Genomic DNA, 16,985 nt, shown 5'->3' with positions numbered 1-16,985 from the left:
AATGACATCACATATATTATAGTATTAAGTTAACACTGTTAATTGAGCATTAGCAGAGAGGTGTGTACCAACCTTAATCTGAAATGAAAATCCTCTATTACCTTTAAATCTGCTACCTCTAAAGATGGCTATACAGGTTTGATAAGAGAAGCTCAGAAATTTCTTTTTTTCCAATGTAACACCAGTTAGCTTCTAGTCTCAATTGTCAAGACACTCCAATAAATGTTAAGACAGCCCTAATATTACTAACACTAGAAACACAGGTGTAATTATTGTTGTGCTCAAGAATAGCTAGTTTAGAGAATTAAACTTATAATTATCCCAGATACACTTTCACTACTAAGGTTTCCAGCCAGCAGAATGCATTCAAGACAACATACATACATTTATTCCCCTTTTGACAGCAGGTGTTCTGGACACCGTGACAGGCTATAGGACACTTAGTCTTTCATTAGGGCCTTGTTGTGACCATGGGAGCTTGGCACTATTTAATTCTGGCTAAATTCCAAATCAATAACTTGTTAAAGAAAGAAACTATCCCCCTGAGGAACTACCAGAGTAAAAAGTTACCAACCTCAGCTTGTTTGCACCAAACGCTGATGTTTTTACGCTGGGCTTTTGTGAAGTGGTCCCATGCCTTCTGTTTGGAGGCAGAATGGTATACAGCCACTATCTGCTCAACTGCAGCATCAAATCAGCATTTGGATCAGGCCAGAGTATCATCCAGGGATGGCAAAAGACAGGAGGAGAGAAATAAAAGAAACATTAGGCTTTTTGTGTCTTTTTGTTATAACATTGTACTATGCCATGGTTGAACTTGGAACAGGTTATGTGCGCTGGCTATGATTTTAAAGGGGACTCAAAGGAAGAGACATCAATATATAGAAAGAAAAAACAGAACCTCCAGGGTTTGAGATGAAATGATAGCTTAAGTTTTAATATAAACAGTGTGTATTTATTCAGACAAGAGAGGTAAGAGACACAGTAAACGTGCTTTAGTTTAGTACTTGTGTTTAGTTAGTATACTGACCTTACATACTGCAGAAACAAACTGTACCAGCAACTTCTACCACTGAGTTCTTTCATTAACTAGCCCTTTTAAATAATCTGGGATGTTTCATTTCAATAGAATTTTTCCTTTTACTATTCTGAAGTATATTTAATCAGAATCATCAAATCAAAACCTAAGATGGACTGCCTATTTTAAGGATACCTAGACAGACTTGTTGACTGGAAAATGTAAGTTTTATGGAAGAAGACTGTGTAAGTGCAGTCCTAGAGAGTATTTTTCAGGGTCTTTTAAAATGTTAAATGGAGAAATATGTACAAATATTCTAGGGCTTTATCCTAATCAGTTCAAGAGAGGGGAACCTTAGATATGATATGAATGACAATTCTGGAGAAAGAAAAGCAGGACAAGAGCCCCTGCTAGGCTGGGGTGTTCACAGTAAGAAAATCTGGAGGTACTGTTTTTTTTTTTTTTTTTTTTTTTTTTTTTTTTTTTTTTAAAGAGAGAGTGAGAGACAGAGGGGGACAGAGAGAGAGAGAATTTTAACATTTATTCATTTTTTTCTTAGTTCTTGGTGGACACAACATCTTTGTTGGTATGTGGTGCTGCTGAGGATCGAACCCGGGCCCGCACGCATGCTAGGCGAGCGCGCTACCGCTTGAGCCACATCCCCAGCCCCCGAGGTACTGTTTTTTTATAGCCCAGTTTGCACTGTCATCTAGTGAGTTAAGGATTTATATTCCTATAATACTTGCTGCTCTCTTTTTCTACTTATTCTGAAGTCCTGAAGACATACATTTTTACTTCCTGGGTTTTATGCCCATATATACTTCCAAATACAAGTGGAAAATGGAACAATTCCTTAATCCCAATTATATATAAAGCAAGTGTAGCAAGTATAGGAAGAGTGGACCATAACTGTTTAAAACTCAAAGTATAAAACTGCACCCTTATTCTTAAGGTGAGTGTAGTTCCTTACTGAAAATTTATGAGTAATTTTGTAAGATGGTGAACAAAAAAATGACTTGACAATTTATCTGTTTTATCTCATTTAGGAAAACTTGAAAAGGTTTAAAGTGGTACTTCTTTTTAGAAAATGCCCATTTCAATGGCTTTTCACCCTGTCACAGTGTCTATCATATTCAGAAAAGGCAGTGGAAGAGAAGAAACTAAATATAAAACATAGAAGTAGCAAATTTGTTTTTTATTCAATCACATCTTAGTAATTATAATTTTTATCACTAAAAGGCCATAAAAAGCTTATTAAAATAATGACAATGAGGCAAATATGAAGAAAAACAGTTTTAAAATGCTGACACATGACTACTATTCAGGAGACTGAGGGAAGAGGATCACAAGTCATGACCCACTTCAGGAACTTAATAATAAAATTAAAATAAAACTTAAAATAAAACTCAAAATAAAAATTTTAAAACAGGCTGGAGAGGCAGCTCAGTGGTAAAGGGCCCCTGAGTTCAATTCCCAAACCTCCCCCCAGAAAAATACTAATGCTATATCCTAATGTCAGCAATAAAATACCCCCCCCCCTTCACTGAAGCTTGGTACTATCAAGTACAGAATGTGGTCTAAGTATCAGTATTTCTAAGGATCTGAAGTAGATACACCAGAGGAAATGAAAATAGGAGATGCTCACATGAATCCTGTGAAACTAGAGCTTTGGTGTTTGGCAATACAAAGAGAGCACGAGATGGTGGAGGAAGATAGCCTTGCTCCTTAACACAGGATGATGGCTCTATAGGCCTGAGCTCCCACGAGAACAAGTGGTGACTCAGGGAAGCACCCTCTCACCCTTCCAGAAGAACTGTTAACTTCTACTCACATTGAATGAGAATTCCAGAAAGGGCCTGCTTGAACTTCTCCTTTGCTTCTTCCATATCTTTCTCATGGGCAGCTTTCTCATTCACTAGGCGGCGGACATGGCTGTTGGCTGACTGGATCATGGAGTAGAAGTTGTTGGCACTGCGGCGGTTCACCTCTCCTCGCTCTATCCAGGTGAGCAAGGTCTGCACAGCTTCTGAGAATTTGGAATCATCTGAAAAAAAGAGTTTATTTTTAGAATTACCAAATGCAACCTAATCTCCTTTAAAATATTTTCCCAACATGCTGCCAAGGAGGTCATCATGGCTTTTTGGAAATCATGGTTTAGTAAATTGCTGAGGATGAGGAGCTACACACGCACACACATGTGCACTGCACATAAAGGGCAGGCAGGAAGAAAGGCAGAAATAACAAAAGCTTCCAAAAGTACTTAGATTGGCTATAGGTTATTTCAGAAATGTAATTGTTTGTTGTTTCCTTAACAAAATTTTTCCACACTGGGGTGTGCCTCAGTAGCAGAGTGCATACATGCTTAAATCCCAGTTTGATCCCCAGCATCACAAAAACAAAACATTTTTCTGCACAGATATTATAATTTTCATGTAATGTAAATTGCCTAACTTTTCAGAGCGTGTGTGTGTGTGTGTGTGTGTGTGTGTGTGTGTGTGTATGTACACACCTGCATGCTTGCATGAGAGAGGAGAGGAATGAGAATGAGCTATGAGTTAGCAGTGAGGCAACTTCAGAATTCTCTAATCCTATGTTTTAACAAGGAAAAATAAACATGAGTCGTGAGTTTAACTTCATGTTGACATTAACTTTACCCAGGATCCATGGAATTATAGTGTTGAAAGGAGCCTTAGGGAAGAGGTAAGTGGGCAAGTCTTTAGGTATAAACATATCTTTGACCTTTTATAACATCACTCCTGCATGTAATCCATAGCTCTAGGCCTTCCTCTCAGTCCCAGTCACAGTCTATTTTGATGCAGTTCATTTTATTTCTGTATTTCTTCACATTCTTTTTCTCTTGCTGGAAGAATCCTCATAGTAGATGTCTGCAGCTAGTTAGGAGTTATTCTCTGATGTTAAGATATTAGCTCAGATCTTCTAAAGCTTCTGGTTCAGCTCCCTGAAAGCCATTTATGCACTCTGCTATTACAGATTCCTAAGAGGGAGAGTCCATTAGCATCCCACTGAATCCCCATTCTAGGGCTTTACATCCCTCTCTGATCAGAAACCCTTCTGTCAAGTGGAAGTATCTCTCACTGCAATTTGAACTTCTTGCCTCTTGCTCTTTTTTCATTGAAGGCATATAATAGGAGGTCAGCCTTCTCTTTATACCAGCTTTTCATTTCATTACTTGGATACAGTCTTGATGTTGATGCTCAGTTTTTTGTTTCTCTTGAGGGCCACGTTACCAGAAAATTCTTTTTTTGTATGTTTGTTTTTCACTAAACTGACTTGTTTGGTATCATGTGAGTAGGCAAGTCTTGGAGCTGACATCTTATCAATGCCTTCAGCCATCCCAATTTTTCAAAATATACGATTATTTCTGTGTCTCTATTCTAGATTCTATATTTTCTGCTTTTCACTTTGCAAGAAGTTTAAATCAACCCAAAGAGAACTGATTTCTTAAAAGTGTGAGTCACTTAGAGTATGTCATGTAAATAAGTTTGGTGAGTGAGACTTATTTAGAGAGTGGAATTAGCAGGATCTTGCTGAGCTGAGAGCACAAGAAGGAAGCAAATTCATACCATTAGAGCTGGGTTGGAGTCACCAATAAGATCAATGGGACACCAGCATTCATTCAATAAAATCAGCTATACTCAGAAAATGAGAGACTAGTTTGACCTACTATGAAGAGAGCAGGCAGGTTGATTAATGTTAAATTAGAAAAATGGCTTTGAGAATCAAGCAAAAGGAACATGAATCAAAACTAAAGGAAAAGCAATCTGACTTAGCAATGTCTGGAAGTTTCCATAGCCTCTGTGTGAAATAAATTGGCCTTTTTAAGAGATTAAAAAAGTCTTCCTTTAGTAATTTGTGGCTAAGTCTTTGAGTAATCTAAGAAAAATGTACACTGTGACTACTTCCGTGCCTTCATTTTCTCATCTTTAAAATGAGGATTTTTACCAGGGTTTATTAGGGTCACATCAAATTATATCATGCTGATTCACTCATTCAATTTAGAATTCAAAGCTTACTTGCATCTATTATGAACGAGGGTATGTACAGGTTCCCAGTGATGAATCACACTTAATAGTCTCTGATGTGGAAAGTGGGAAAAACCTATTTCTTCTTAGTCATCTAATGCCTACAGGGGAAAACACCATCCCTTGAGACAATGAAGAAGCAGAGACATAGGTGGCATGGACAAATTTCCTAGATCTTGAATTACTAGGTACAAGTCTCTATCAGCAAGGCTCCAACACAAGAAATGCTCAGAATCCACGTGTGGGATATTCAAAGGGTAACCGCAAATAATACAATGATATTTATTACAATTCCCTAAAGAAAAGAGTTCTTTTAATCATGAAACTTGAATGCCTCTATACCTTTTAGTTTTTCAGCAACAATGCTACATTCATGATCTGAATAGTGGACCACTGGGGGTGGGGATGGAGGGCGCAGTCTTTCTTCTTCCATCCGTCTCCGGTGGCGCTCCTCTCTAGCAAGCATGCGCTGTTTACACTCCCACTCATACAGGTCATCTCGAGCCTGTGCAAAATCAACGTGCAGCCGGCCTGTATCCTTTTTGTCAGTACTAGAACCCAGGCGAATCCGGTAACCTAAGTTTGAGTGGAAAGGGGAGAGAACAGCAGACTAGTAAGGTCAAGATCAGTGTTTCAGGTGTGGTTAGAGCACTTCCAAGTGACCACAAAATCCCCAGTTCTCTATTTCATGATTATATATGCTACCAAGGTGAATCACCAAAAGACAAATTGTAATGTCATCTCCAATAACTATTTACTATTCTGTTGGGTTAGTCCTCTTATTTTTAATTTTTTAGTTATACATGGGCACAATATTTTTATTTTGTTTATTTTTTAATTTATTTTTATGTGGTGCTGAGGATCGAACCCATGGTCTCACACACGAGAGGCGTGCGCTTTACTGCTAAGCCACATCCCCAGCCCGTTAGTCTTGTTTTTATGAGTTCCATTCCTTCATCTGCCACTTACCTTTGAAAGAAGGTGGCTCTTTGGTAATGACATCTGGAATAAGCCTTATACGGCACCAAGGGCTGGGAAGAATGGAAATAGTGGCCTCAAATTATGGGGTCTTTGGATAACTTCAAGAGTGTCAGTAAATATACCACAGTTTCTTAATCCATTAATCAATCTATTGGAGGGCATCTAGATGAACGGATAAAGAAACTGTGGCATAAAAAGGAGTATAAAATTATGGCATTTTCAGGTAAATGGATGGAGTTGGAGAATATCATGCTAAGCAAAGTAAGTCAATCCCAAAAAACCAAAGGCCGAATGTTCTCTCTGGTAAGTGGATGCTGATCCATAATGGGTAGAGGGGACATAAGAAGAATGAAGGAACTTTGGCTTCGCCAAAGGGGATGGGGGAGGGGAAGGAGCATGGGGGTAGGTAAGATGGTGGAATGAGATGAACATCATTATCCTAGGTAAATGTATGATTGCACAAAAGGTGCAACTCTACATTGTGTACAACCAGAGAAATAAAATGTTATGCCCCATTTGTGTACAATGAAACAAAATGCATTCTGCTGTCATGTATAAGTAATCAGAAAAAAAATTTTTAAAAATGTAAAACAAAAGAGTGTCAGTAAAACCATCATACAGGAATTCAGTAAAATATAAATGTATTAACTTGGCATTTCAATCTCTAAAAATCAATTCCTAGATACATTTGTTTGGAATTTTTCTCCCTTTATTTCTTCAAATATTGTTTCTGTTCCTTCCACTCTCCACTCTCTATCAGGGCTGTAGTTAGGCTTATATTTGGCCCTTTAACATTGTCTCACAGCTCAGTGATATTCAATTCACTTCTTTAAAATAATTTTCTTTCTGTATTTCATTTTGGACGGTTTTTCATCACTATGTGTTTAAGTTTTTTTTTCTTTTGCAATATCTAATTTGCCATTAGTCCTATTCAGTGATTTTTTTTTCCAATGTAGACATTGCAGTTTAAATCTCTAGAAGTTTGGCTCTTTTTCATATCTTGTGTTTCAACTTAATATTTTCAATATTTTATCTAGCTGCTTGAACATATGATATCCAACTTTGATACTTGCTTTTACATTCTTAACTATTAGTTACATTATCTGTATCACTTCTGGTTCTGTTTGAGTTGGCTAACTTTTGTGGTTTGGGTCTTGCTTTTTGAGCACTGTTCAGCAGGATCAAAGCGATTTAGTCTACTGTTACTTTTTTCTCCATGATGGGGAGTAGAATATAACCCAGGTGACATATAATTTGGGAAACTCAAAAAAAAGTGGATACATTTGTAAAAACTGAGTGGTACAGAATTGGGATTTAGAAAACCAGCATTTAGCTCCCTACCTCCAATTTTGTGCCAGCTACACCACCCAAGTCAAGTCTCTTAACAAAAAGTGAAGAAAAATGTTAAGTACTTTTTAAGTCTTAGGAGCTGAAGTAGATGCTTTTGTGTGTGTATGTATGTATGTGTATGTATGTAAGTGTATATATATATATGTGTGTGTGTATACATGTGTATATGTATATATATTTACATGTATATATATGTATGTATATGTGAGAACATATTAAGTAGAAACACTATATATATACTATAAATATACTGTATATATACTATATATAAAAATATATATATTTCATTTCATTCTCAGCACAAATTTTCAGGATAAACATTTTACCAAAGAGAGCATCAGAGAGGTTAAACAGCTTGCCCTTTACCAAACAACTAGAAAATGGCAGAACAAAAATTTGAATCCAGGACTACATACTACAAATCTATTGGGCTTTCCTCTATTCTTCAGAATAATGCACAACATAGATTTTTGTTCCTTGATAAGATAGAGTAGTATGGGTTAAATATGCCCTTCTCTTTAAATAACTACAATATGGACAAAATGTATGAAACAATGTTTTTTTTTAAGAGACTGGACATTAGAAAATGAAGGCAATGATTACTGAAAGACAAGAACCATATAAAATGATCCCTATGATTGTTTCAGGGGAACTCAGGATGAAAGAGCATGATGTTCTTCCAAAGGTGAGGGGGTTGAACTGGGATTCCAGGGAGACTATGGCAAATTGAGTTCAGAAGGCACAGTGCCAGAGGAAGAAATATGTACAAAGCACTTCAGAGATTTGCAGAAGATCCTCCCTCATTATTTAGCTGAGCATTAATGTCTTCTATAAGAATAAGTGAAAATCACCTGAATCTTAGAGGTAACAATCTCTGGAGGTCACACAGGGGTAGGATAAACTCCTTCCCCCCAGTTTGAGCAGAAAAACTCATACTTCACAGAGTACCAGGCAATCAGAAGGGTTGTCTCAATAATGGAGAAAAAATTAGCAGTAGACTAAACTGCTTTGATCCTGCTGAACAATAAGCTTGAAAAGTAAAACTCAAAAGATACAAGTGTTCCCAAGTTAAGTAAGCTTCATCTTAGAACAAAGCTCAATGATTTTTAGAAGAATAAAAAGTATCTGTTGCCAAATAAGGTAAAATCCACAATAGCTGGTATCCAATAAAAATTATCCAGTGTGCAAAGAAGCAAGAAAATATTGCCCATAATTAAGATAAAAAAATCAGCCAACTGAAACAAAACCAGAAGTGATACAGATAATGTAACTAATAGTTAATAACATAAAAGCAAGTATCAAAGTTGGATATCATATATTCAAGCAGCTAGAGAAAATATTGAACATATTAAGTAGAAACACAAAAGATATGAAAAAGAGAAAACTTCTAGAGATTTAATCTATAATGTCTACATTGGGAAAAAAATCACTGAATAGGACTAATGGCAAATTAGATATTGCAAAAGAAAAAAAAACTTAAACACATAGCAATAAAAAAAACATCCAAAATGAAATATAGAGTGAAAATTATTTTGAAAAAGTGAATTGAATACCACTGAGCTGTGAGACAGTGTTAAAGGGCCAAATATATGCCTAACTACAGCCCCGATATAGAGGGGAGAGTGGACGAAACAGAAACAATATTTGAAGAAATAAAGGGAGGAAAATAAATTTGATTACAACTCACAGATTGAACAAGTTTAATGGACTTAAGCACAAGAAACATGAAGACAATTACACCAATGTATATCCTAACTGAATTGCTCAACATCATCAATAAAGAGAATATTTTAAAAGCAACCATAGATAGAAAACACATTATGTACAGAGAAAGAAATGTAAGGACAACATCATATTTATTGTTGGAAACAATGCAAGCAAGAAGCTATTGGAACAACATCTAGAGAAGGGTGAAGGAACTTGTCAACCTAGAAATAAATATGCAAAAAAGATCTTTCAAAAAAGGAAAATATTGTTTTAAAACACAATTTTTAAACACAAAAAAGGAAAATATTGTTTTTAAACACAAATTTTTTTTATACTGCAGGAGCAGACCTGCACTACAAAAAAGTGTTAAAGGAAATCCATTTGTAGAGAAAAATGATACCAAGAGGGAAATATGGATCTATACAAAGGAAGGAAGAGCATACATAATGTATGATTCCATTTATATGAATTTCTAGAAAATGCATACTAATCTGATAAGGAGCAGATAAGTGGTTGCCTGAGAAGGAAGTGGGGAGGGGTAGGATGAAGAGATTGCATGAAGGAAGCTTTTGGGGATGGCAGGTATATTCATCTTATGATGAATGATGATGGTGATGGTTTCACAGCTGTACATATATCAAATATTGTACAACTGTATTTTTGAACTATGTGAAGGTCATTGTATGTCAATTATTATACCTCAATATAGATGTTTTAAAGAATAATGCCTAGGAAAATAGCCATACATTTGTTTGATAAAGAAGAATAAACACATTTCATAAGCAAACTTTTCTAGGTCCCTTTGTAGTTTGTAATGTACCCTTATACCTATGCATCTTACTTGATCATCTGAGTCATCAGAAAAATGGAGCTACAAATGATTACCTTGCCAAGTCACCCAGGATTGTGGAAAGAATCAAAAAGAGGATGAAATGAAAGTTCTATATAAACCATACTAAGATGCTATGATGCTATGTGTGGGTGTTCTCTGTACAGCTCCCAAAGATCCTTAAAATCCAATAATAAAGATCCTTTCTATATTCTTTTTATATTTTCTGGTCCATTTTCTAAGGAATTTTTGTTTGCTTGTTTTTTTTTTGGGGGCGGGGAGGGGTACTGGGGATTGAACTCAGTGGCACTTGACCACTGAAGCACATCCCCAGTCCTATTTTGTATTTTATTTTGGACTAGAGTCTCACTGAGTGGCTTAGTACCTCACCCTTGCTGTGGCTGGCTTTGAACTTGGGATCTTCCTACCTTAGCCTCCAGAGCCACTGGGATTACAGAACAAGTGTGGTAGCCTGGGACAGGCTGACTGCTTGTTTGTTTTAATCACTTTCTTTTATAATGCAAGATAGCATCCATCCCTTTCAGGAGATTTCTAGCATTTTTGAACTTCCAGGGAGCAGGTTCAAGTTTAAAGGGAAAAAATTAGTTATTTTCACAAAACTGATCGCTGTTTATTTCCTTTGGCAGCACTGAAAATGTTTTTAGGTGATGGTTTTTAACAGAGCTGATTTCAGTGATGTTTAGATGGGTGCTTTCTGAGCAGTATATTGCCTTTAATGTATAACTACTCAGCGCTTTTTGAGATCTTTACATTCTTATTAAAATACTCTACTGTAGAACGCACTAAGAAAGAATAAGATCATGGCATTTGCAGGGAAATGGATGGCATTAGAGAAGATTATACTAAGTGAAGTTAGCCAATCCCCCCAAAACAAATGCTGAATGTTTTCTCTGATATAAGGGGGGGTGACTCAAAGTGGGGTAAGGGAGGAAGAGCATGGGAGGAAGATTACCTCTAGACAGAGAATAGGGGTGGGAGGGAAAAGGAGGGAGAAGGGGAATAGCAAGGATGGTGGAAGGAGACAGTCATCATTATACAAAATACATGTATGAAGATGTGAATTTGGTGTCAACATACCTTATATACAAATAGAGATATGATAAATTGTGGTATAAAGGTGTTTTAAGAATTGTAATGTGGGCTGGGACTGTGGCTCAGCAGCAAAGTGCTTGCCTAGTACGTGTGAGGCCCTGGGTTCGATCCTCAGCACCACATAAAAATAAAATAAAGATATTGTGTCCAACTACAACTAAAAAATAAATTTAAAAAAAAGGTGAAAAAAAAAAAGAATTGTAATGCAAAAAATTAAGAGAGCTCATGTAAAATGGCATAATTTTGCATGAATATACTTTATATACAGAATTACGAAAAATTGTGTTGTGAATGGATAATTATAAATGCAATGCATTCCACTATTGTCATGTATGTAAGAAATAAATAAAAAAAATACTATGGAACATTCTGGGCTAGAATTTATTTAGTGTTGGTTGGGACACAATGTATGCAGGAAAACTTGGGAGTTGATGCTGAGAGATGGAGCAGATAATCATACTACATCCAAAGAGTCTAGAGTTATCTAATAGACATTTGGGAGCTACCAAAGAGCATTTCACGAGGAAGGTGGGAAGTAAAGTGAATTTTCCATCTCTCAAAGCTATAGTGGGTAACATTAAGACTGTATTTTAGCTGCTACAGATGTAAATACTCTGATCCCCAATTTCTGCCTTGTGCTCAGTAGGCACAGTCTTCACATCTGAACACCTACCAGAGAGATAAAGGGCTTTGTCCACCATGTATTCCTCAGCGAAGCGAATGTGACAGAAGTTCTTTTTGCTCTTCCGGATAGCAATGATCTCTCCACACTGTTCAAACACTTCCACAATGATCTGCTCAGTTCCATTTTCAGGCAGACCTCCCACAAATACAGTTTTACATCCTGGTGGTCTTTCTCGGGTTGCAGGAGGTGGGAGATCTAAGTGTAAGAGCAAAAGCATTTGAAATTAAAATGTTTGCCTGAGATAGACCTCTTTAAAACTTAACATTTCTCAGAGATAGCTCTACTGTCCCCAACAAACTTTTGCCTAGGATTGCCAGAAGTATGTGGTCTCCACAATGCTCATCTCTCCCCCATATAAAATTGATTGCATGACCCTGAAAATAATTTTATTCAAAGATTCTGTGACCATGTTGTCTAGAGGAGAAATACACAGACCCATCCAGGGATCTGTTCCATCCAGAGCTGTTTAGTTTTGTTCATTACTTTTGCTGTGATAAGCCTGCTATGCCAATTCAGTCATTTTTATTAAGAAAATAGTAGAGGGAAATCCCACTCAGTTTAAATTCTTACTTTCAGGAGTTCTCCGAACCAAGGCCCCTGAGGAAGGGTTTGGATTAGTTACTATATTCTGTTTATGCTTGCTGAAAGAACTGTGTTATGGTTTGAATATAAGGTAAAATGATTGAAATGTGAAAGTTGTAACCTAGTCAGTTCACTGTAGGCAGGTGAGTTATGGCTGAAGGAGGTGGGTCACTGGGGGCATGTCCTGGAAGAGCTCATCTTCCCTGAAGCCCCTTCCCTTCTCTCTCTGCTTCCTGGCTGCCATGAGTGGAGCAGCAGTCCTCTACTTTACCCTTTGACCATGATGTTCTGCTTCACCTTGGGCCCAAAGAATGAGCCGACCATAGAACATCTGAAACCCTGACCCAAAATAAACTATTCTTCCTCTAAATTGTTTTTGACAGGGATTTTGGTCACAGTGATGAGAAGTTGAATATAAACTGCTTCAGGATTGATATGACAATGATGGGGTGAATATTTACAAATGTGTTTGTAACTGTTGGAATAATTTAGTTACATCAATCAGTCAAAAATACAAAACTATATATCTTAGTTTATATATATATATATATATATATATATATAGTGTGTGTGTGTGTGTGTGTAAAAAAATATATATATATATTCTTAGTGTATGTATTCTTAGTGCGTGTGTGTGTGTGTGTGTGTGTGTGTGTGTGTTTTCTTTGCTGGAGGAGTGAGGTCCAGATCCAATCTTGCAGCATTTAGAGGGAAGTATGAAAGACAGCAGAGAGAATAAGCTCATCTGGGAAATCATTAACTAAAGTGAGATAAATTTGGCCATGGAGAGTCATTAAAAACCTACTTAATGAGATGATTTTCCCTCTGCTTAAAAAAACATGCTTTCTTCTCACTCATACATAAATCCTGTGTTTCTGCCAGCTCCTTGTTAGTATTTATATGTATCAAAGCATTTTCTAAGCAAAATCCCATACTCATAGCCCAACAAAACAAAGCATGATGGTCATGGGTTTTCTAATGTTGGTTTTGTATCTTCAAGGACTTATTTTGTGTAATCCATTCTTTCCATTATTCCCTAACAACAATTCTGCCAGCTCAAGATTTGTAGAGCTCAACAACCAGTGATTAGAGTTTACATGCAAAAATAAATGAGGATGGCTTATAGATTAGGTCAAGGATCCCACCTGACTCTTATCCAAGTAGGTAAGCAGTTGATTTGGGAGCTTTCTTGGGTATTAGCATCTCTAGCTTTCTCACTTTGTTATGGCTCTCTGTTTTACCAGTGTGATTAAGAAATCTTAGTTTCTACTGAGGTCCTCTTTCTCTCTATAAAGGTGATAATGAAATTCAGGGAACTTATAAACTGTTAATTTTTAAACATATATAATTTCAAGAGCTCATTTTGTTGTTGTTGTCTGTTTTTCTATCTGCAAAAATTTAGAGGGAATGAGAAAACAATCTAGTGAGAAAGAATATGAAATGACTTAGTATGGTCACTATGTGAGGTTGTGTTTTTAGCCAAAAGGGGGACAATGAGGACCAGAATTGCTTGAGAGTTATGCTTTTGAATGTTAAAAGGGTTGGAAAGAATTCTAGCCACCATGGTTCTGGCTATCATTAGCTCTAGCAGCACAATAGAATCTACTTGGGAGTTAAACAATGCCTGTGCCCCACCCCAATGAGTTTGAATTAATTACTCCAGGGTACATACTATGCATTAGGTTTTTTTGTTGTTGCTGTTGGTGGTTTTTAAGCATTGCAGGCAGTTCTTTTATGTAACTAGGGTTGAAAACTCTGACTTAGTCTAAATTTCTAATATTATAGTGAAAAACCTTGGCTGAACCAAGTTATGGTTCATTTAAGGGCACTACATTAGATGGAAAGGGAAAGAACATGAACTTAGAGCAGGTAAACTCATCATCTATATCTTCAGAAAATTACATAGACTCTGAAAAAAGTTTTTTTTATCTTTAAAATAGGGATACTATTCCCAAGAGTTATTGTAGGATAATTGAGATTACACTATTTATATTGCATGTAGTATGATGCCTAGTATTTGAAAGATTCCAAATAAATAGTAGTCATTAAAATGTTACTATTTAGAATCATAGAACCCAGGTTTCCTAATTCTCAATCTGGGGCTAAGACCCTACACATGTCTGAAATATAGTGGTAGCTAAGACCTGGATTTCTACTCTCCCAGTCCCCTTGCTTAGACATTTAGACAAGGTTTGGTTTGAATAGGAATCATTCATATGGAATTAATGGAAAGAGGAATCTACAGCTGTGAAGACACACATAGTTTTGACCATGTAATAAAATACAGGCACTGTATATACATAGGTAAAGAAATTTCAAGAGCATCTGTGTAGTTAGAGATGTGTTTTCAATCCAAAGACTTTAGAATAAAGTCCTGTTTTAGAATAAAAAGCCTTTTGATGTTTACTTTTAAAGGACTGGATGGCAAAGAATTCTTTGGTAAAGCAAAAATCATCTTTTTATGTTGTTTGAGTTTACTCCAGTCTACCTTTCAATCCATTGAGAGACTCTAACAAAATGTGGTTAGTGCTATAGTTGTGTGCAACACTGAAAATGCAAAGGCTCCTTCCTCTGACTACATTTGTGGGTTTAAAACTTCTGTGATGAAGTTATCACCCTATTTAGATACTATGATTCTTCAGTGGTAACTGCTAAGTAAAGGGTCATAAAATCCACTACGAGTAATGTCAAGAATGCCAGGGATTTATTTATTTTCCTTGGCTAAATGTAGAAAGCCTCTTTGATAACATTTGCTGAGATTTAGGTGTATGTCACCAAACAAGGCAATGGCTGTACTATCTTCCTTAATGGATAGTACCTGTTCCTTAATTAACAACTCAAAGCACTTTGTTGTCTGGGCCTGATTTTTCTAATCCCATTGAAATACCGTGATCTACCTCGGATGATAACCCCTTTGGAAAGCAAATTCAGACTCCACTCATTCATCAAGTTACATGCTAAGCTTTGTAGCACCTCAATCACCACTCAGGATGGAGACCAAGAAAACGTCCATGTAAAAAGATTCAAGATAACTGAAGAGTATAAAAAACTAATCTCTGATAATGGAAAAAGAGAAGCTTCTAGCAATTCTAATTACCAACCCCTCTGTGCAGCTGTGTTGGGACAATCAGCATTAGGATCAGAGTCACTGCTGATCTCTGAGAAGTGAGCGAGGCACAGTATAGAGGATCTATAAACTACTTGCATCTTGCTTTTCAATGGAGCATCACAGATCACTCGGCTGGTTTGCTAGAATTTATATGATGCAAAGTCTCTGAGTTGATTTTATTAGATAGCCCAATATTGAAGGCCCCCAAGATAATCAACAGGGGTCAGATGCATTTTAATGTAATCTAAACTGATTGAAAATAATCTGAAGGATTGTAAATTGTTATTAATGATCAATTTACCCATTTTCTCTAATTCTCTTTATAGAACTCAGCCCTGAGAGCCCAAATGGGATCTGCCTATTTTGATATGTTAAAATGAAAAATGAAACAAAATTATTTTTCTGGCTCTTGAGTGTTTTCCAATGTGCCTGGGCTAAGATAACAGATGATATTCCATCATTCATTCCCCATCCACTGTTATTTCTAGTAGACTCAAACTATAACTTCTCCATACAAAATGTCTAGCAGCTGAAGTGAAAAACCTTGGCAAAATTGAGTTTTATATAGAGATGGTGTTGTTGTCCTGTCATACTGCAAAGAACTGCTAATTGGGAACTCAGTATCTCTGATACCCACCCTATGAAAAATAAAGTGTGTTCCAGAGAGTTTGTTTTTGCCATACCTCCAAATCCTGGGAATCAGAACAATGGGATACTTACTCACTATTTATCTTTACAAGACTAGGCTGTTCTGCTCCTGTCGAATATGACACACTGAATTTTTAGACTAGGTCTCATTTTACCTAGTTTGGATCAGAGAGGTCAAGCTACTTACCAAAAATTTTATGGTTATGCATTGGTGGAGAACCACACCTGTGTTACTTTAAAGTTTTAGCACTGGCTATCCTGCCTGTTCCAGTGAAGGTACAATGCCAACCAAATTGCTCCTGCTTTTCCTAATACACATTGAAGGGTTTTGCCCAGGTACATAGTTATAATAGTGCTCCATTTTTAATGTGCATAATCATAATTTTAGAACTGGGTAAAGCCTTAGAGGTATCTAAGCTAATCTAACCCAATATCCTTGTTTTATCGATGAGGAAAATGAGACACAAGAGAGCATATGACTGGTAAAGATACCATAGCTAATTAGGATTAGAACATAATTCTCTTGATTTATAATCTTGTACCATACTGTCATACCATTTTGGTACATTTGATGTAGATTCACCTAATAAAGTCTAATAGGTAGAGTCTAAAGCTCTGAAGAGAAATATAGACTGAAAATATAGATTTAGAAGTCATCACATGCAGTAGTAATCACCCCCCTACTTTCTTGGCTTGCTTTCTACTCTTTCTGTCACTATCCATTATCTATCCACCCATCCCTCCTGCTATCATTCACAAATACAGAGACATAAAACAATTTAAAGGACTAAGATGTGCCTATTGGATTTAGCATCATTTTAATGACAAGGTACTAGTGTAATTCACCACAGATTTTACTTTCAGTACCATCCATGCAGAAGTGTTCCAGGAGAGCATATACTTGGAGTTGGGTTGGATGG

General features: G+C 36.6%; 1 protein-coding gene across 9 annotated transcripts in view; it reads right to left on the bottom strand.

The window, feature by feature from the left end:
- Enox2 (ecto-NOX disulfide-thiol exchanger 2) overlaps nt 1-16,985 on the bottom strand; it is a 298,128-nt gene that overhangs the window by 45,334 nt on the left and 235,809 nt on the right. For all 9 annotated transcript variants that reach the window (XM_040285387.2, XM_078034279.1, XM_040285393.2 and 6 more), the window contains 4 exons: nt 11,715-11,921; nt 5,404-5,637; nt 2,850-3,062; nt 575-681 (listed from right to left, as the gene is read on the bottom strand). In XM_040285387.2, the coding sequence (XP_040141321.1) occupies nt 575-681; nt 2,850-3,062; nt 5,404-5,637; nt 11,715-11,921 (761 nt within the window). The remainder of the gene's footprint in view (nt 1-574; nt 682-2,849; nt 3,063-5,403; nt 5,638-11,714; nt 11,922-16,985) is intronic.

This window comes from Ictidomys tridecemlineatus, chromosome X (genome assembly GCF_052094955.1).
Source record: "Ictidomys tridecemlineatus isolate mIctTri1 chromosome X, mIctTri1.hap1, whole genome shotgun sequence".
In the NCBI taxonomy this organism is placed as follows: Eukaryota; Metazoa; Chordata; class Mammalia; order Rodentia; family Sciuridae; genus Ictidomys; species Ictidomys tridecemlineatus.
Note: the sequence above shows the minus strand (reverse complement) of the source record. Positions and strands in the feature narration are given on the sequence as shown.